General features: G+C 39.5%; 1 protein-coding gene, 1 long non-coding RNA gene and 1 pseudogene across 17 annotated transcripts in view; 1 reads left to right on the forward strand and 2 right to left on the reverse strand.

Annotated features, from left to right (window-relative positions):
* The window catches only part of LOC148110407 (uncharacterized), a 39268-nt gene extending 29556 nt beyond the window's left edge, over positions 1-9712 (reverse strand). Inside the window, exons 1-2 of one of the 2 annotated variants that reach the window (XR_015723999.1) lie at positions 9557-9712; positions 3213-3344 (exon numbers count right to left, since the gene is read on the reverse strand). This is a non-coding gene — a long non-coding RNA (uncharacterized LOC148110407). Of the gene's footprint in view, positions 1-3212; positions 3359-9556 lie in introns of both variants that reach the window. The other variant, XR_015723998.1, reaches the window with a different exon arrangement.
* Positions 1-20156, forward strand: part of ICA1 (islet cell autoantigen 1) — a 139607-nt gene that overhangs the window by 93900 nt on the left and 25551 nt on the right. For all 15 annotated transcript variants that reach the window (XM_087861040.1, XM_087861039.1, XM_087861041.1 and 12 more), the window contains 4 exons: positions 4455-4580; positions 5590-5688; positions 17277-17374; positions 19610-19662. In XM_087861040.1, the coding sequence (XP_087717166.1) occupies positions 4455-4580; positions 5590-5688; positions 17277-17374; positions 19610-19662 (376 nt within the window). The remainder of the gene's footprint in view (positions 1-4454; positions 4581-5589; positions 5689-17276; positions 17375-19609; positions 19663-20156) is intronic.
* LOC123789712 (U4 spliceosomal RNA) lies at positions 2216-2333 on the reverse strand (annotated as a pseudogene).

The raw sequence follows: 20156 nt of genomic DNA on the forward strand, positions 1-20156 counted from the left end.
AATTACTCAGTGAATATTTGATTAACGATTGGATGGATGGATGGTGGGAGGCAGAGCCATTTCCTGGAAGAAAATGTAAAAGTAAGAGTAGGATTGTAGTTTTGCTTTATTTTGTTTTTAAAGGAAAGGAAACATTTAACAAAAAAATTTAAAAACCACTCTCAAATTATTTGGTTGTGGAGTAATATGAAGACCTTTCCCACTGGATGGGGAAGTCAGATTGAAATAAGAGGATGAATAGCTTTGACTTCACCGTATGTAGTTCAAGTTGGGGCTAAGAGGTAGAATTTCAGGTTAGGAGAAATAAGGATAGAGAAAGGCCCTGTAGTTTTGGCACTGAAGATATTGCTTCCTTCTCTGGTAAATTGAATTTCTGCAGCCTGGGAAAGGCAGGACTCACACTAAAGGGAGCTTAATATGTGTGATCATTTCCTAGAGCTTAGAGAATAAGAGGAGAAAGGTGGGGTAACAGAAATAAAACTAAGAAATAAACAAAGGGTACATTTATTTGACTGAAGATATTTTTAAAGAACCTTGAAAACCACAGGAGCTCCTCAAGATGTTTATGTAATTGAATATAATTTATCTGGTATTGAAAGGAATAATAATCAAAACATTTTTCACTTAAGTGCATCTGGAGGCATATGAAATTAGACTCTTGATGGTGGCCTATGCTTGACTGTGTCCTCAGTGCTTTGTCCTCGGGCTGCGGACTGGAAGTGTGTCTTAGAGAGTAGGCATGGAGCACAAAATATTAAATGAACTTTACCATATTCAAAATGCCCAACAGTGTAACATCCTCCTTGTTTGGCAGGGAAAGGACTCAACATTTGGAAACTCAGCAGTGCATTAAGTATTTTAATAATCATTGTTGACACACAAAGCATATGGCCTTTCAGAACTCACTGGGTCAAGTGTTGAAGTCTTCTTCTAGGTTTCTAAAATGACTTTACAAAATTTAAACAAATTAAGGCACATTTCAAAGTATAATAATTCATGAGCTTTGTGTTATAAGCAAGTGAAGTAAGGTTTCTTAAAAGCATATCTACATAAAGGGAAAAGCAAAATCCATAGCCCCGAAAAAAAATTAATTTGCCTTTAATTAGAAGATCTCAAACCTCCCCATTAGCAGGGCAGTCTTGTGGATACCTTGTATTTATTGTTTACTCCTAACTATTCTTGCTCAGATGTCTCCCCTGCATCTCAGAAGCCTTTATTGTCTACCTGTTTATCATTTATATCAGTTATCTGTGACCACAATAATGCTGTGAAATAAGCAACTCTAACATTCAATATCTTAAGACAATAAGCATTTCATATTGCTCACAAGTCTGTGGGTTAGCAGGGCAGTTCTGGTCTCTGCTAGACTCAATCATGAGTATGTGGTCAGCTACAGGGTAGGGAGGGCTTCTGCTCATCATGGGTGGCCTCCCTCACATGTCTGTGGGTCAGCTGGCCAAGGGCTGATCTATTGGGACAACTGGGCTCTCCTTCGTGTGTCTCTTGCTTGCACAAGACTCTCACAGCCTTCCTTCTGGCCAGCTCAGGCATGCTCTCAGGTTTCCTGGGCATATTCTCATGGCCATCTCAGAGAAGCAAGAAAGTGGAAACATGCTGGCATTTTTTTTCAAGCTTCCAGTTTCATCACATTTGTTAACATCTCACGGGCCAAAGCAAGTCACACGCCAAGCTCCGAGTCAGAGTGGGAGGAGCCTACAAAGTTAAAGGGCAAAGGGTGGGAATACTGGGGGCCAGTATTTGGGGCTTTAATGACATCAACATACCCTCCTGCCCTACACCACCCCCAGCATTAATCAATCCCTTATCTGTACTACCTCTGTTCTGCACTTTTAGTTTTATTGTTGTATTCTTCCCATTGTATTATAATATAGTTGCTAATTTGTTTTCTCTAAGAGACTAGAGGGTCCTTATTCCTAAGTGCATTCATTCATAAGTATTTACTGACACATTGCTAAAAGTCTTATTTCTTTATAGATGCCACAGTGCCTAGCACTAGTCCTGACACATGATAAGTGCTCACCAAATATGTGTTGAATGAATCCTTATGTGAAAGTTCATACCCATATTAATCTCCTTCCCCTTCAGAAGAAAAGGGTGGAGACAGATGCCCCTTAGTATCCCAGTTGAGGAAGCCTTCCTGGCCTGAGCAACTGGTGAACCAGTGGGGACTTGCAATGAGGATCTCAGATGCTTTGAAACAGCTTTCTCTTCACATTCTCCCATTTCTTCCCTCTGGAACTTGGGTTTTTAATTAGCAATAATCATGCCTCCGATAAACCTCATTGGCTACGATACTGCCATTGTGCAAAGCTGGAACTTGAGTTTTCCTTTTTGTGTCTCCTTATTCCTCTCAAAGGAAGATAGAAAATTACTCCTTTTAACTAATTCTATCATTTTATAGTCTGTGCCCCCAAGCATCTTTGCCCAGAGTTTCTCTACTCTACAGTGGGAAATGATCAAGCTCCGGGATCTATTTAAGCTCACAGTATGGTCAGTTTGGGAGCAGCTAGATGGCTTCTATTCCCTGGTTTTCCTGGACCTGTAGACCAAAAATACAGAGGAATTCTTAGGAAATGTTTTATATAGCTACAGTTACAAGATCCTATTCATAAAGGATATTAATTCTATCAAAATTGTGTTAAATGCATTGGCTCATTGTTTTCCAATTCCATAGAATCTACAGGAAAAACTTGGGCTCTGGGTAGAATCATAATTTTGAGCTTCTTGATTTTCCAGTGACCAGTGTAAGTTGTTGGAGAGGCAGAATAGTATGGCTTTTGGAGGCAGGCCGGCTAATCCAGAATGGCAGCCTTGCTCATTAGTTACTTCCCCAGATGAATCCTCTTACCCTCGGCAGTCAGAGAGGGTAATAGCAGAGGCTAAAAGAGAATGGCGGGCATGTGGTGAGTGAATTGTATTAATTGTTCAATTGTATCAATTGTGAATTGTATCTATTGTTAAATCGTTTCAACTGTTATATTGTTACAAATGGTAACAACTGTATCAATTGTTGCTATTATTATACCATGCCCTAGAATCTTATAAGCTGTGAATATAAGTAGTAGTATCAGCGGTAAAAATTAATGTTTTATATCAAATAATCTTCATTTTTATTTCTATTAAAAAATAAAGTCATTATTTCTAAAACAACTTTAAAGGTTATACTTTAAAATGGTACTTAGGCACTTTACCTTTTGAAATGGCCTGGAAAATTTCTTCATTCAGTCACCAAATATGTATTCAGCATCTGCTTTGTACCAGGTCACCAGGTGCCAAACACGCAGTGGTGATCAAGGTAGACATCATCCTTGCCTCCTGGTATCCTGTGGTGGAAGAACTATCACTAATGAGTCAGCATTACTCCCAGATTGCAGTTACCTACCTGGGAACTATAACTGCATGGATTATCTGAGATATACTGGTATTTGGCTGGCTTTCCCTGGTTAAAATATAGTGTGGTGATGCTTCAGATTGGAGGAAGGAGAAATTTTGACTTTACCCTTTTTAAAGTAGCTGTATTATTTTTAAAACTTGTTTGATTTTTTTAAGATTTGTTTTATTTATTAGAGAAAGAGAGCAAGCACACACAAGCATGAGTGGGGGGAGGGCCAGAGGGAAGGGAGAGCATCAGCCCAATGCGGGGCTTGATCCCACAACCCTGAGACCATGACCTGAACTAAAATCAAGCGTCAGAGGCTTAACCAACTGGGCCACCCAGGCACACCTTAAAACCTTCCATTTTATTATCAAATAATGTATAGAATTGATATTTCTGAATCTTTTACTGACTTCACTCCATTTTGAACTACATGGCTGAGGGATAGAGGGAATATTGCTTGTGTACATACTCAGTAATAAAAAGTTGAGAGTTTATCAGCTTTTTAGGCTGTGTCACGGTTCTCTTATGTGGTATCCTCAGTTGGATCTTGGAACAGAGAAAAGGACATCAATGGAAAAGCTAGTCACATCTGAATAACGTCCGTTGTTTAGCTAATAGGATTGTGTCAGTGTTGGTTTCTTAAACAAATGTACCATGTTATGTAAGAGTCTGGCAGTAGGGAAGCTGAGTGAAGAATATATGGGAAGTCAGCTTCAAAGAAATATAGGGAAACAACAACAGGGAGAAGGTTATTCCTTGGCCACCGTGCATGTTTCCAGACTTCTCCCCATTGCAGTCATTTAGTGAATGCTTTGAGAGGAGAGGAATTTAAACTTTTGACTAACAAAAATAGGATGGCAAATCTGCTGTAAAGTCATCATATGCGGTGCTGTTGTTGAAGTCCTTTGGAGGTAAAGAATGGATGTTGTAGGATCTTCTCTCTTGCCTGGAATTTTCAAAGGTGTTTTCTTGTATGAGAGAGATAAGCCCTCTCTGGCAGATTTTAACCACTTAAGAGTCTGAGTGGTTCAAAAGTTCCCTTTTACTTTCATAGGTACAAACACAAGTACGCCTTGCCAAAAAAAGCTTTGACAAATTGAAGATGGATGTGTGTCAGAAAGTGGATCTTCTTGGAGCAAGCCGATGCAATCTGTTGTCTCATATGCTAGCAACGTACCAGGTAACAAAGTGATGTTGGTTACAATGAACCAAGAATGTTACGAGGTTTAGGGGGACAGAAAGACGGTGTTGGAGCTAAAAGTATGGTTTGGGCATTTTAAAGTTCTGAATGTCTTTCTCACAATTTACTTTCCACACCTCTCCCTTCTAGTAGACCTGTAGTTTACTCAAACTGAATATTAGCTATTTCCTGTGCACACACTGTGCTTTCTCACTTTCCTGCATTTACTTAGGTGGTTCCGTCTGCCTGAGTGCCTTTCCCCTGCATTTGTACCTTTCCATAGTCCCTTCTATTTGATGTACCAGTCTGAGTATCGCATCCTTCAGAAAGCCTCCTCTGAACTCACTCCGTGTTGTGGCCTCTATTTCCCATGGCGCTGTCACTTACTCATCAGGGGGTCATAATTCAAGGAACTATTAATTTTTGTCTCCTTCTAGCCTGAGGTCCTTCAGGATGGTACTCCTATCCAACAACAGTGCTGTTAGGCACCAACTGAGTGTGGGAAACCAAATTCTGGGTGTTGTAGGAATATAAAAATTAGTAAGACCAAATTCCCTGTCCTCGAGGAACTGAAAGTTTCAGAAGAAAATCAGTGATAGTACATACAGTCTGACTCTATTTTCTGTACTTCAAGGAGAAAGCAGGGTATATGTGCTAAGTGAAATAAGTTCTACAAAATCCAATGAGGGTTTGAAGAGGGACAAATTCAATCAGTGGAGGGATCACAAAAGTAGATTGGTAATGATCCCTGGGTTTTGGGGGATGGATCACATGGGATAAGTACAGAGAACAGAGAGAAAAATGTCCCAAATGGTGGAGCATGATTAGCCATGGGAGGCAGTATTTGGGGGAGGTCTAAAGAGGGGCATAATGAGAAACAAGCCTGCAGAGATAAGTTGGAATCTTCTTGTGGAGGTCCTCAAAAGCCACAGATGGGCACCCTTCTCCAGGGCCTGTGGCTAGAACTGGGTATTCAAAACGTTAATAGCTCCACTGTCTTTCCTTACAGACCACTCTGCTTCATTTTTGGGAGAAAACTTCTCACACTATGGCAGCCATCCATGAGAGCTTCAAAGGTTATCAACCATATGAATTCACTACATTAAAGGTATGAAAGCCAGAGAGGCCATTAGAAAATCTTATGAAAAGTAATGTTTTGTTTACATCACAGACAAGTGTCCAGGGCGGCAATCATCATTATTCCAACAACTTCCAAGGTCAAAGAGGGAACTGTGCCCCCTAGTATAGTCTTTTACTGAATCAGTATTCATCACAGCAATACAAAAACACAACTGGAAACTTGGGGTACATATTGCTGGAAGGTGAATTGTGGTAACTGGTCCTATTACTTTAAATGACTTGTTTGACGTTCTTAAAGGAAAGTTTGTACAAGTCTAGTATACTCCATTACTTTTTAATTATTCAAATATGCTCGCTTGAAAAGGTATTTTTCCTTCCTCTCTTACTTCTGACAAATGTCATTTTATTCTGTGAGTATCATCTAATACAGAATTAGGTTTTTCCATAAGACTACAGGAATATTTTCCAGTAGAAAAAACAACATTAAACTCAGTGATTTCTCAACTCAAAGGGGGATATATGCAAAATATCTGATTCTCAGGATTGCAACTGGATGTGGAATCATTTTGGTTGCTGACGGAGAATGCGTGTCAAGAAGGAAGTGACTTGGGTTCCAAAAGGATTTTGAGAATGAGAGAACACTAGGTACTTTGTGGCCAGGTCATATTTTGGGGAAAAAAAGACCAGGAAAGAACTAGTTAAAGATCACCTTGAAATTGCCTTCCTTCTAATTTTTCACGCAATTTGTAAATGACTGATCACCTTGCTTAAGAAAACATTAAAAAGCATTTTTTTTTTTTTTTGCTTTAACACCTCTCTGATTCTGATTTTGAGATGTTTATAATGTTACTGCATCTATAAAAGTACTAAGACAGAAACCTTTAAGACCCTGGCCCTTTAAATGAAAGTCCCGAGAGGAACCCCAAACAGTGCACTCACCTTGAGATGCACCTGCCTGACTCCAGACAGGACATCTGGCCAGTGAGGTTTGTTCTCCATAATCCTCCTGTCACCTGGTCATTTGCTCATTTATTGGCACTCACTGACATGCTGCATGGTAACTGGATTCAGAATGTGCCCCCTCTTTACTCTCTCGGCTGGATTGTAAGCACTCAAGGGCAGGGACCTTTTATTTCTTACATATCCTCCTTTTTCCAGCCAAATGTTCTGTATCCAGTGAACCCAAAGGCTTTCTTATCACATCAGCAATATTACTGTCATTCGTAGGGCTATGTTCCTTCCCTATAATTTATTACTGTTTTCAGCACCTTAGGAAGCATCTATCCTGACCAAGCCAGATTCATTAAAATTATTACAACTCACACTCTTCACATTTCTTATACAGGCCTGAACAGAATCCCGTCACTTATTCTTTGATAAGGCAGTGTTTTAGGTATTAGGGTGTGTATGTGCATCAGATTTAATTTTGTAATAAACACAATTTCAAAATTTGTCTATTGAAAGATAACTGTGATAAGTCAGCTAGGTGAAAGATGGAATGATGCCTACTGCAAATACAATTTAAAAGAATTTCAGGTTTGCGTTAATTGCATATAAAGTACAATATGAAATTGAAGTTGTGCCACAAGCATGGAAGAATCCTTATGTGTTTCCCTGGCCTCCTGTGCTGAGGAAAATATGGCTCTTTAATTGTTGCCATGATATTTATCCTGCAGAGAGGATCAAGCTGATTATGTTAGAGGATTTCTGGGCAGAGAATTTAGTGAAAGTTTGATGGCAGTGGTTCAGGACATAATTACAAATATTTTGGGCACATGACGATCCATTGCCTTTTATATCCCCAGAGTCTTCCTTAAGTTATGGTTTAAGTAACAGTTTATGGTTTAATTGTAATATAAACTCAGTAGAAATAATATATCTGTTAAGGTATAATATAATTATAGTAATATTAAGAATGTTAAGTGTCCAGTAATCAACCAACTAACCTAGGCTGTTATTACTTTTCTAGAATGCTATTTGTCTAGGCTTTTCAATGATGTTATATTAGAATCACAAGCTAGTCACTAATTATTTTCTTTATGTGGACCTAAACCTGTATAATAGAATCCTGTTATCACACAGCTCATTACTGCATACATAGAGGCATATTACATATCATATTGTATGTCACGCAACATGAAAATGAAAACCACTGATCCCTTATGTATTACCATCAAGCATGAAGATATTACCTGACTTACCAACCTCTTGCACTAATATTTTTTTATACTTGCTTTGTATATAAAATATTTTGATTTGATTGAGTCATTTTCAATATATGTCATTTTCTTCTGAATGGCACTATATATTGATAATGGATATTTTGAAATTTAAATAAATATTTTCACAATTTATTTGTTCTCTGGATTTACCTAAGCAAATAGCCCCTGAAATGTCTTTTGGGACTCTGGCTGGAAAGAAAACATTGTCTTTGGAGAGGTTTGCCAAGCTCTGTTAATGAAAAGCAACCCATTTGTTTTCTTTGCTGCAGGGTGTATTCTGAGTGTTGGTAATTGTGCACTGCAGCTGGATTTCCTGACTGTTAGTTTTATGCTTGATGAAGGATGATAATTAATGTGTTAAACACTCGATGCATCCTGTTTGGAGGGAAGAGTCTTTTGCGGCAGAATTACAGGGATATAACTCATACCCCAGAAGTTTTAAGTTTTATTTCTAATGAGCATTTCTCCAGAAAATATGTGTCATTCTTTCCCAAAATAATTTTATTGTAAAAATGAATTGAGTCTCCACCTCTTACAACTTGAAAAATATCCAAGTGACTATGTTGACATTTTGCAAATATTTTGTGATAATGTTTTATGTGACAACTATTGCTTTTTTAACTCAGGCCTGATATGGTTCTATTAATTGTACCTTTATTGACATAATCCTTCATCATTTATATTTTATGATTTATAGATTTTTGTTACATTTTAAGTTTATGGGAAATTTAGCATTGAAATTTAATATTACAAAAAAATTTTTAATATTACAATTTTTTTTAATCTAAATGCAACAAAGCTCAAATTTAAAGTGGAGAGAACCATCTTTTTAAGTGGTTTCCAATAAAAGAAGCAATGTTCTAATCCCGTATTTTCAAACAGGATATATTCATTGTTTCATTAAAATGCTACCAAATACAGGTATTTTGCATGGGTTATTATTAATATGTTAATTTTATACTGATTCCAAGTCATCTGAGAATGTCTTTCACATGGTAGAAATAGTCACGGAGATAGGAATGAGTATTTCTAGCCATATCTCAAAAGCACTGTCACTTTTTTAGAGAAAGTAATTTAGACTATGAGTTTAAAGCATTTTTTTAGAAAGCTAAATGAAATGCTTCTGTAGGAAAACAGTGCCCTGTCTTAAATTACCAACCCTCAGATGTGGTCATGTTTACTTCATCCTTCCAGGATGCCGTTTACTTACACATTTCCCCACAGATCCAAAACAGGCTTTTCAGAGAAAGCAAAATAAAACAAAAACAAAAGCAAAAGCAAAAGTAAAAAACCCCCTCTGGAGTCGAGTGGCTTTTCCCTGGAAAATCTAAAATTCTATTTGTATCAGTGGTCTTTTCTCCCTTTTTATGTGGGTGGAGTTAGATGTCTCTATAGAGAAACAAGCACTGGGGGCCCTTTGTAGAAGTGGACACACCCACTGGGAGCTGGTTGAGGGGAAGGCATGTCCTTCTGTGTTTTGTTAAAAGAGATCACAGTGCCTATATTTAATGAAAATGGCCGGTAGTAAAATGGATTTCTGTGATGTGCCCCATTCCAGTGTTTTTAGCAGGAAAGCCAGGTGTTCTACTCTGGGTACATGATAAAGCAAAGTATGTAAGGTCAGAAGCCCTGGAGACAGCCAGACCTGGCTTTAACTTTGGCTCTGTCACTTACCAGCTTCATAGTGGTGGCCCCAGTGGTCCCATGGTCGGGGTCACAGGGATGGATTCATCAAGAATTCTATAGTGGATCCAGAAAGCAGCCATTGGCAGTATCCATACAGAGGGTTTTGTTGAGGTTGCCAGGTTCTGTAGCCTAGTGTAAGTTACTTTCTTACTTACTGTTGTCACCCGAGATGATTAGTTCTGCAGTGAGTTTCGTAGGCAGGGCTGTGCATGGCAGTGGGATAGGCGTCACAGACCTCGCCCAGGATATCCCACTCCCTCCCTGACTCCCACAGAAGCCCAGGCAGCTCCATTTCCAAACCTGTGCTTTGGCCCTGCAGGCCCTGCTCTGGGCTGAGAGAATTCCCCCAGGGATAGGAGAGGGCAGGGCAGGCCTGCAAACAAGAAAGGCAGGGAGGCTTCCCACCCTGCAACAGGGCTAATTCTAAAAAAATGCACTTTGGCTTTGCAACTGGCTTTTGCCCTGCACCAGGATTTTTAACTAAGGAAACCCGAATTTGAAAACCTAACTCTGGGCATGTTCAAAAATAACCATTGAAACAGATGTGCCAATGTTCCCTTTCTTCTCTCTTGGGGTCTAGGACTTAGCACTGTTACATGGAACATCATTCTGGAGACCAAAATGCTTTTAGCTTTCACAATTCAAAAAACATCCTTCTCTAAATTTTGTTTTTCTCAAATTTGTATGCCTAACAGCCTTCTTCCACCCACCTCCACGTTTCTCAGTTAATCACTTGAACATTTACCGACAAGCCACACGGCTCTGTAGTTACTTGCTTTGAAAATAAAGCCATAATAGTTTTTATGAAAATTGGGTAAATATCTCTGCGATGCTATTTTAGTTGCCAGTCCCAACATGGCAATTATTCATGGCGAGCATCCAGAATATCCTTGTAGACTTTCAAGTTTTCTCTCAGTGTCATTACTTTATACAGCATTTAGCAGAATGATTCTTCCCCCCAAGCTGCTCCAGCCAGATCATTGCAAAATTGAGATGCATCCAAGTCCATGGGAGAGGAGAGGAGAGGGGGGCTGACCATGGCCACTACTGAGGTCTGAGGTGGGCAGGCCGGAGTGTGGTTGATCACCAGTCTGTCCATCCCTTGTGATGACTGGCATTGGTTCTTCCAGGCAGCTGGTAGCTCAGGCTCTCCTCATAACGATAAGGTTCCTCTCCATCCTCCACTTCTCATTCCCTTACTTTTACTCGAGGGGAAAGGAAAAATATTCTCATTGTGTGGGCAGTTACTTAATGCCAGAAATTCTGCTAAACGTGAGGTGAAGTAACGTCTCAGAGAACCTGTCATGGTATGCGTGACTCTAATGTGCCAAGGTTGGATATTATAATTAATAATACTGTTAGGTTCAGCACTAACATATAGAAAGTGCATATATTTTATCCTCAAATAACTTTGAGAAGTTGGGTCTACTTGGTTCCCGCCCCCTCCGTGTTTCAAATGAAGAAACCGAAGCTCAGAAAGGTCTAGTCATCTGCCCAAGGCCACATGCCCTGTATGCAATAGCTCTGGGAACAGGGATGTTCATGCTTTTCCCACTCTGCCACATGTCATTTCTTCTAGGGGGTACTTCTGGCTGTGAGGCAAGGAGGGCAAGAGAGGGCACAAGTGCCACCTTTAAAAAGTCCAGTTGTAAACTTTCAATTAAAAGTAACAATTTGGAGGCGCCTGGGTGGCACAGCGGTTGGGCGTCTGCCTTCGGCTCAAGGCGTGATCCTGGCGTTGTGGGATCGAGCCCCACATCAGGCTCCTCTGCTATGAGCCTGCTTCTTCCTCTCCCACTCCCCCTGCTTGTGTTCCCTCTCTCGCTGGCTGTCTCTATCTCTGTCGAATGAATAAATAAAATCTTTAAAAAAATAAAAATAAAAAAAAATAAAAGTAACACTTTGAAATGTTTGCACATAGGCGAAAAACATCATCTGTGTAAGTCAGTCCCTCGGATACCTAGGAACCTAGAACCCTTCTTTGAGAGTTTGGAATGAAGTCTTCTTGATCTCTTTCGGCACTTCATATGAAGGAGTTCAGTAAATGTTCTTGGCTTGACTATTTCAATACTATTTCTTGACTAGTTGTAGAATTTTGAAGACCTGGATACAAATATTGCTTCTACCTGTTCGTGGTTGAATGGCCTTAAGCAAGTTACTTCACCTGAGTTTCCATTTCCATATCAGGAAACCAGGAATACAGTGTTTATCTGGGTTTTGTGAGATGTGTAAAACATGGAGTGCAGTACCTAACACAAGATGAGCCCTTAAGACATCTAATTCCTTTTAGACCTTTAAAAATTGTTGGTTGCTCATTTTGATTGCTCACTATGACCCTGGTACTGTGCAGAAGCATTAGCTCCATTAATCCTCAGCATTCCAAGGGATGTATACCTTGTCATTAACTGCATTGTTTTGAGGGGTGACCAGAAGCCCCCAAGGGGTGAAGACCCTTTTCCATGTCACGGCACTACTTGATCTATTTTCGTAGTGCATCTCTTTGCAGGACACCATGAGGCCCTCCCAGTAACAGTTTTCCATCGTATTTCAAAGAAGAAGATAATAGATCTTATTTATGATTGTGTTTATTTTTCTCTAATCTTACTAACTTTTTGTTCTACAGTACAATTCAAGAGTACCTTCTGGTCCTAGATTAACAGTGCTCCTTTTACAGTGTCTTTGTAGATTTCTAACTGCATGGGTGGGGAGGCCACGTGTGCTAAACGTCCATGAATTGTGTGTCTCCTACACATCATCACAGCCTCTGCTTTTTATTCCTCATGTGCTACCAATTATATAAACACAAACATACACACACCCAACCGAGTTCACCATCTTTTAACCATGCCTCACTATTTTCAGCACTTCTATTTCCTTTTATAGACAATCGCTTGGCACCTTCATATGCATACAGTATAATTAATGGAAAGTAGCCTAAGAAAAGTAAATGACGTAATTAAAGATTAGAGAAATGTTACTTGATTGTTACTCGATTGTCAAGGCTAAACTTAAACTTAGGTCATTATATTAGGGCTGGCTGCTAGCCTTTGGTCTGTGAAATTTGTTTTGCTGCGTAGTTTTGCTTTCATTCAGATGAATGTTGCTGTTGCTTTTATTTTCCTAATACAGGAAGTAGTAACTCCCATTATTATATTAAGCTGTTTCCTTTCTAAGACACTTTTGCAAGCTTAGTCTGCGCATTTCCTCTGTCACGCTGATCTTATATATTGTGTGTGTGCTTCCTGAAACCATTTAAGCATTGATGGAAACTATTAGCATGTCAGTGCAGCCTTAAACAGAGAAAGGTTACTTAGTCTGAAAACATTCTTTCCTCTGTACAAAACCTTTCGGTCTTGTAGGATGCTGTATTGCTGCTAATACATAGTGATTTTCACAAGCAATTTTAATGAGGGACCTAGTGGGGTTGGGATTTAGAAACAGAGTGTTTTGACGTTTCATTCCTGGGCGTGGATTTGAATGTGGCTTGTATCAGCCACTGATTCAAAATGGTTCCATCTGATGGCTGCCCTGTCTGTGCAGTCAGCCAGGCCTCTTTGATTCATTTTGCCTGAGCAGGTGTTCATGTCACAGAGAAAATGCTGTCACCCCTGACTTTTACGGATGCTGTAGGGTTAAGCGTTTTCAGCTGAGTTGTGGACTTTAAAATACTATAAAGAATTCACCTCCACCTTTTCATCAAACTTTGGAGACAGCAGTGGTTCACCGTGTACAATATCCTGTATGGGACAGTCACACCCAGGAACTATTGTTGAGAGGGGAAAGGGGACGTGATTAGTCCTCTGTGGTGTTTCAAAGTGCCTCTAAGTTTATTATCTATATTGTTTATCATCTTGGTAAGAAACAACCTCCAAATGTGTTGTTGTGGTTTTTTCCCATTGCAGTATGGAGGAGTATTTAGCTCAGTTAGATCTAAAACTCTTTCTTGCTTCAAAAGATGCCGCTTGAAAATATCCTAAAATTGACAATGGTGATGGTTGCACAACTCTGTGTCTATACCAAAAACCACTGAATCGTGTACTTTAGGTGGGTGAATTCTATGGTACATGAATTATTATATCTCAATAAAGCTGATGATAGATTTCCCACACAAGATTCCTCTTAGCTCAAAATTCTAATATTTAATGAGTAAGCCCAGGTGCTCAGTATTAACGTTGCTTGTAGTTCTATAATCCTTTTCCTGTTATTCCCCTGAGACTTTGCATTCCCTGGCTAAAGAGCTATGATTTTTAACCTTAAAGTTTAACTTTAGGTACATTAATTTAGTAACCAACAAGTATGTATTTAGCACCTCTCTTGAGCGGCAACAGCCAAATTGTTATAGGGACAATGGTAATAGCAGGAAGAGAGGAGAAATTGTAACAGGAATTATTAATAATAAAGTAGCAATTGGAACTGTAGCCATTCTGTTGGTGAAGCACAATAGTGACTTAACTGTGACTGTGGTGACAGGGAGCCAACAATTGAGTCCCTGCTAATGGCCCAACAGGGAAGGGGTTGAAAAGAAGGAAGGAGCGGTTTACATTACAAAGGGATTGTCTGAGAGCTGCTGGAGTGTGGTTATGAGGGGAGGTCGGGCTGGAGACAGAAGGGATGATAACCATGGAGCTGTCAAGGGCATCTCAGGGGCTTAGGCAAGCGCTGTGGCAGTTAGACGCACCCGGCTGAGAACAGACATGTCCTGGCCAGGCCTAGTGCTGATTGAGAAAAGGGAAATGCAATGAGAAGATAATTGAGCAAACCAGGAGGCCTGGACAAAGCGTCGCAGAATTGAAAAGTGCGTCTTGGGGCCATAAGAACCTCAGCTGAAAATACTCCTGGCTTCACTTTCACAAGGACTGGACCACTCTTTGGGGAACAAAGCTGCTGGAATGTGTGTGTGTGTGTGTGTGTGTGTGTGTGTGTGTGTGTGTGTGTGTATAGTGTGTCTGTGTGTATGTGTCTATGTATGAATAAAATGCTGTGATTGGCAGATCTATTGAAAACAGTAAGTCTTTGACATCTGTTGAACTTGTCCTTATGGTTGCGTATTTCCAAAATGCACACACACATGCCCAGCTTTTACCAGATGCTTTGGGGTATATGATTTTAAAAAAAGAAGAACATCTAGACTACAGTCCATACTCCAGTTGCCTCGTGTGTTCCAATACTGTCCTTTATCACATTTCCCCCTCCAGCTGATAATCATGGATCCCATTTAGTTGTCATCCATTGGAGAGATATAAAGGGCAAAATAATATGATGAAGCCAGTGGGGCACAATGTTAAATATTGATGAATGTGGGTAAAGAAATGTTACCCCTGTGTGACCCCTGCTGACCTCTGTATCTTGATCTCCTAAGACTTGTACTTTTGCCCGCTACATTATAATCCCAGTGGATTCATTGTGTTCCTCGACCAAGCCAAGCTAGTCCTTCCTTTAGGCCTTTGCCCTCAGGCCTCCATTTCTCCCTGAGCTGCACAGAATGGCTCCTGCATATCATCTGACTCTCAGCAGAAATGTCACTTCCAAGAAAGGATGTTCTTGCTAAATGAAGTAGTGAAGTAGTATCACTTTGTATGCCCCATGTTAACTCCCTGCCTAGACCCATCACTAACTAGTAATTCTGTTTGTCTTGTTCACCATTGTATCTCCAGCACCCAAACATCACCTGGCTCTTGGTAAATGCTCTCAAACTATTTGTTGACTGAGTGTACTAATCTAAATGTCCAGAAATAGTCATTACCAATGATGGCAATGCCTTTGGGATGTCCTTTAGGCAAGAAGATGCTTCACAACTCCAATCATAGCACATATATTCAATGAAAAAACCTTGGCCCTATGTTAGAAAAATGGTAAATGAATGTATATTTATCTATTTTAATTTAATATCGAATGTTTATGATATATAAAATCTTTTTTATATTCTCTAATGAGGAACATTTTTTATTTATGAAATACCTACACATCTTATATTGCTTAAAAAGACATCTATATGCAATGATTCCAATTATATATAAGTAGTATGAGTATGAAAAAAACAGAAAGAAAATATATGCAAATAATAACTAATTTTGGGGGAAATCAAATTATGAGTAGTTTTTCCTTTTTTTAATTTTCCAAGCATTCTGCATGTGGTCCTATTATTTTTCTAATTTAAAAAATATTTTTTAAGAAACAAAACATAATACAGAATAGATATAATCAAATATGAATAAGCCTGTAAATGCACTTTGAAGATGGGAGGACTTTCTTGAATTTGGTGTGCTTAGTGAATGAAGCTTTAAGGAAAATAGCAGTAATTGATCTGGGCTTTGCAAAGACCGTTCGGACTTTTGAGGGTGGACAAATAGGTAGAACTTTTCTCAGTAAAGAAGCAGAATGAACAAAGACAGGAAGGCAGCAATTAGCACATAGAAGGCGAGGAGGAGACAGGCCTACTCGAATGGAAAGCTCCCATTTGGAAGCCAGTGGGAAACCATCTGGGAGAGTAAGATAGGATCACACTTTAGAAGATCTTTCAAATCAGGCAGAGAGGTTTAGACGAGAAGTGGAAAGAAATAAGGAACTACGGTGGGTTCTCAAGAAAAATGGTAACATGATTACATAGGTGTTATAGGGAAATTATTTTGTGTAAGGAGTGAGACACATAACACCAGTGTCCACCTGGCATCCACAGCAGGCACTGCCACCCATCACAGCTCTGCCCTGCGGAGACTTCTCCAGACCATCTCCGTCCAGCCTGCAGGTAGACGTCCCGAAACTGTCAGTCGGTGTAGGAAATGTGCTTGCCACCTTCTTTGTGTGGGTCACACTAGGCAAGAGAAAGCTGGGAAGGGGAAGGACGACGAGACAGGAAGGCCCAAAGGAGGGATTATAGAGGTTCTAAGATTATAAGCAGGTTAGGTATCTTGACATGTTTCTTGTGTAATTTGTAGGTTTGTGGTTTAATTAGAACCGCAAGTAGAGATCTCTTTTTATAATTCATTATTCAATTATTATGGAAGTGTTTTGCTTTTTCAGGCTTTGACACTGGTGTACAGTTTTTAAGTACTGGATTTTAAAAAAAGTCTTTCCTTAAATATTTAATAGAACTTGAGAACAATAACTCCAAGAAATTATGTTCCAGAAAAAGATTCCCATCCATTTTTAATCTACAAAGATTTGGACGCACCTGCTCTGTCCACTCGTGGGAGTTAACTTGTCAGAATATGTGAAGCCACTGTTTCGGGGTGGTTTTTTTTTTCTTAAAAAAAGGTTTTGTTTTCTCTTATTTTTCAAAAGCTGTTTTTAGATCATAAAATCACAAAGAAAATTAAAAATAAAATGAAATTGTCTCATCTTTGCGGGAGAAAAGCTTCTACTCTGTCAGTGTGTGGGCTGCAAGCAGAACAGAATGTTTATCTTTGCTGCATGTTAAAGATGGAAAATAAAGTTAGCAATAGCCAAAAGGCCTTCTTTTGAATAACTTATCACGAAGGGGAAAGCATAAATCTAGTGGCAAAACAATTCTCCTTTATAGGCTAGTATTTCTTGGATGGGTCTGAGAACATTTCAAATTTCATTTCTGTCTACTTGATAGGATCAAGGTAACCTCCCCAAATCTTAAATTCAGGGTTTGGTTTCTGGACCAGATGCAGTTGAGTTTTTTATTGATCTTTTTTTTTTCTTTCTTTCTTTTTTTTTTTCCCTGTTCATTATCGTGATCAAGAGCTTACAAGACCCTATGAAAAAACTGATTGAGAAAGAAGAAAGGAAGAAGATCACCCAGCAGGAAAGTGCAGAGGCCACCGCGGAGGAGCCGAGTCAGTAAGTCATGGCTACTTTTCTTGGCAAAATCTTTATTTCCACAGGCAAGGGCAGCACAGTCCTCACTGACCAAGTCTGTTGGGGTTCTCAAACACAGGGCAATTGCTTTACTTCTTCACTTCTCTGGGAGGTATTAAAATGAAGCCCAGACTTGTCCTGCACGTGTTCCTGCTAGACCAGGACTCATCCCAATAAGAGACCCATTTCTGGGGTCTTAGAAGGAGCACACTTGTGAGGAGTTGACTGGGACGAGAAAAGGCACACGTCTCCAGTGCTATCTGGCTGTCTGTCTGGTGGCCTCAGCCTCAGCTTTCTGCTCTCTCAGGCTTCTGGTCCCAGTCTGGTCCTTTTCTTACCATCATGTACAAAGTCTTGTCCCAGATAGGAAATCCCCTGGCTTTTCTCTCATAGAAGGAGATAACCTGTGAAATTGCCTCATGAGACACTGAGTACTAAGGTGTTATCATCCAAAAGCATTGGGTTCTGACATTTTGTTTCCTACTGTTCAGACCTTGTGTTTTCTTCCTCTGTGAAGCAGAGAGCAGCTTTGAGTGCAGGAAGTGATGGCTTCATCTCCATTTCTTGCCACTTTACAGAGAAGGTGCCCCCAGTCATTTTACATACGGAGACAAATTTCTCAACATACATGGTGCATGATGTGTCCTGATCTCATTCAGCAAGGAGGTTTCCGTGTGAATCTATGTCCTTTCTACTGAGCTATCAGGGCTTCCAGGAACAGGGTTAGTCTTGACCTGGCTGACCTAGGAAAGTGAATTACCTTACCTCCGTTTGGGATTCTTTCTCCACACACAAAAAGTTAGATGATAATTGTGTGGTAAAACCGGCTTGTAGTTTTACTGTGTTTCTAAAGTTTCAAATATATATTTTTGTCCCACAAAAGTATTTGCTGCCAGCATTAGCCTTTTTAATGTTATTTATTTTTTTAGTGGGGGAAGAGACGGGGCAGGAGGATCTCAAGCAGACTCCCCACTGAGCACGGCGCCCGACGCAGGGCTCCATCTAATGACCCTGAGATCATGACCCGAGCTGAAATCAAGAGTCGGATGCTTAACTGAGCCATCTAGGCACCCCAAGGCTTTTTAATTTTAAAGCTAATACTAGAAAATTCCTTTCGTGTAAAACAAAGACAAGTTTTCACTGTGGGAACAACTATAGAATATGATCTGAATCTAGTACAATTGACTATTTTAGGGGGAAGCACTTTAACCTATTCCTGGTAATAATAGTAATGCTTAGTACCCTTTAGTGAGCACCTACTATGTACTAAGTGTAATGTCAGGTGCTTTATTATATGTTATCTCTACTCATTCAAGGACAACCCTTCATGTAATCAATGCCAATATTTCGTCATTTTTAAATGATAGTAGTGAGGCTCAAAGGAGGTTAAGAGACTGCCTACAGCCCCTGGTGTAGTAAGAGGCAGGACCTGGAATGAGTTCTAGTACCTTCTTTTCACCATATATGTTACTGCAATCAAAATAAAGTATTAGCCTTTACTCAGAAAGGAACCACCCTTGTCTTGATTAGTTTTCCTTAATTTGAGGTTTCTCCATTATTTAGTACATCATTTTTAAAAGCTCAAAAAGTATAATCCAGTAACTATTTTAAATGCAAAATGGAAATTCGGCAAGAATTTTTTTTTTTTTTTTTCAAAAATAGCAGGTAAAGGTGCTTTAGAGGGAGGTTCAAAGGCACTAGCTAAGTCTCAGGGTGGTGGTATATCTCTGCCGTGATCTTAACCGGTGCGGTGAGAGTTCAGTAGGTGACGGTCTTCTGGATTTGAGACTGATCCTGCTTTTTAGCCTTAGGTAATTCAGCTAACCTCCTGAGGTGTCCTCTCCTGTAACAGCAAGAATCGGAATAAACAGCCACTTGCCCATCAGTTTTTTAACTACATTTTTAAAAGTGATAACTGTACAGCATCTATTTTAGTTATACCTAACTGCCCACCTAGATAATTATAGAATGTATGATTTATGATGAAACCAAATTCAGTTATTAAGATGCTACTAACTAGCCTTAGGACAGGAAAAAGCCAGCAAATGTATTTCTTCTTAAACAAATGAATAGCGTGTAAATGACTCTATGTTCATGTGTGTGTGCACACGTCTGCATGTTGTAAGTGCAGTAATATTGTACAGAAAATCTGGCTGTATCATAAAAATAAAATTTTCAGAACTGGATTACTAAACTTTTTTTTTTTTTAATTTTAAGGTTAATTTCATTAGAGGACGAAAACCAGCACAAGGAGTCTTCTAGTTTTAAGAGTAAGTTTTGCTTTTTATTTAGATTGCTTCTGAAATACTACTGCTCAGCAACCAATTCATTTTCTTTTTTGGCAGACTCCTCCTAGGCCTTTCTTCTTTTCCAGTTGGGAAAATTCTATATTAATTTACTTTTTTTTACCATTTCGGTTTTAAATTTTCAAAAGTCAATGATGCCGACTATATAGCATTATTGAGAGAGGGTTTTATATTGTGAGCCAGAAAATAGCACCATTAGTCACTTCAGCAGTAGCCTGTCAGAGGAGCATCCAAAATGGAGAATTAACAGAGAGCGATTTCTTTTACAACAGATGATAACATTTCTGCTATTGCCATTACTAGTTTTAACTGCCATTTGGGCTGTAAAGATAGTTTTAATAAGATTGCATGATGAGATTGGCTGAGTTGGTTTCCACTGTGTTGTGGGGAGGGTATTGGGCTTTGTTAGGAACAGATGGGGAGAGCTCAGACACGGCTCTTGCAGGTAATTCCTGGGT

The sequence above is a fragment of the Ursus americanus genome, chromosome 3 (genome assembly GCF_024610735.1).
Source record: "Ursus americanus isolate L20-20 chromosome 3, mUrsAme1.1.p, whole genome shotgun sequence".
Classification (NCBI taxonomy): domain Eukaryota; kingdom Metazoa; phylum Chordata; class Mammalia; order Carnivora; family Ursidae; genus Ursus; species Ursus americanus.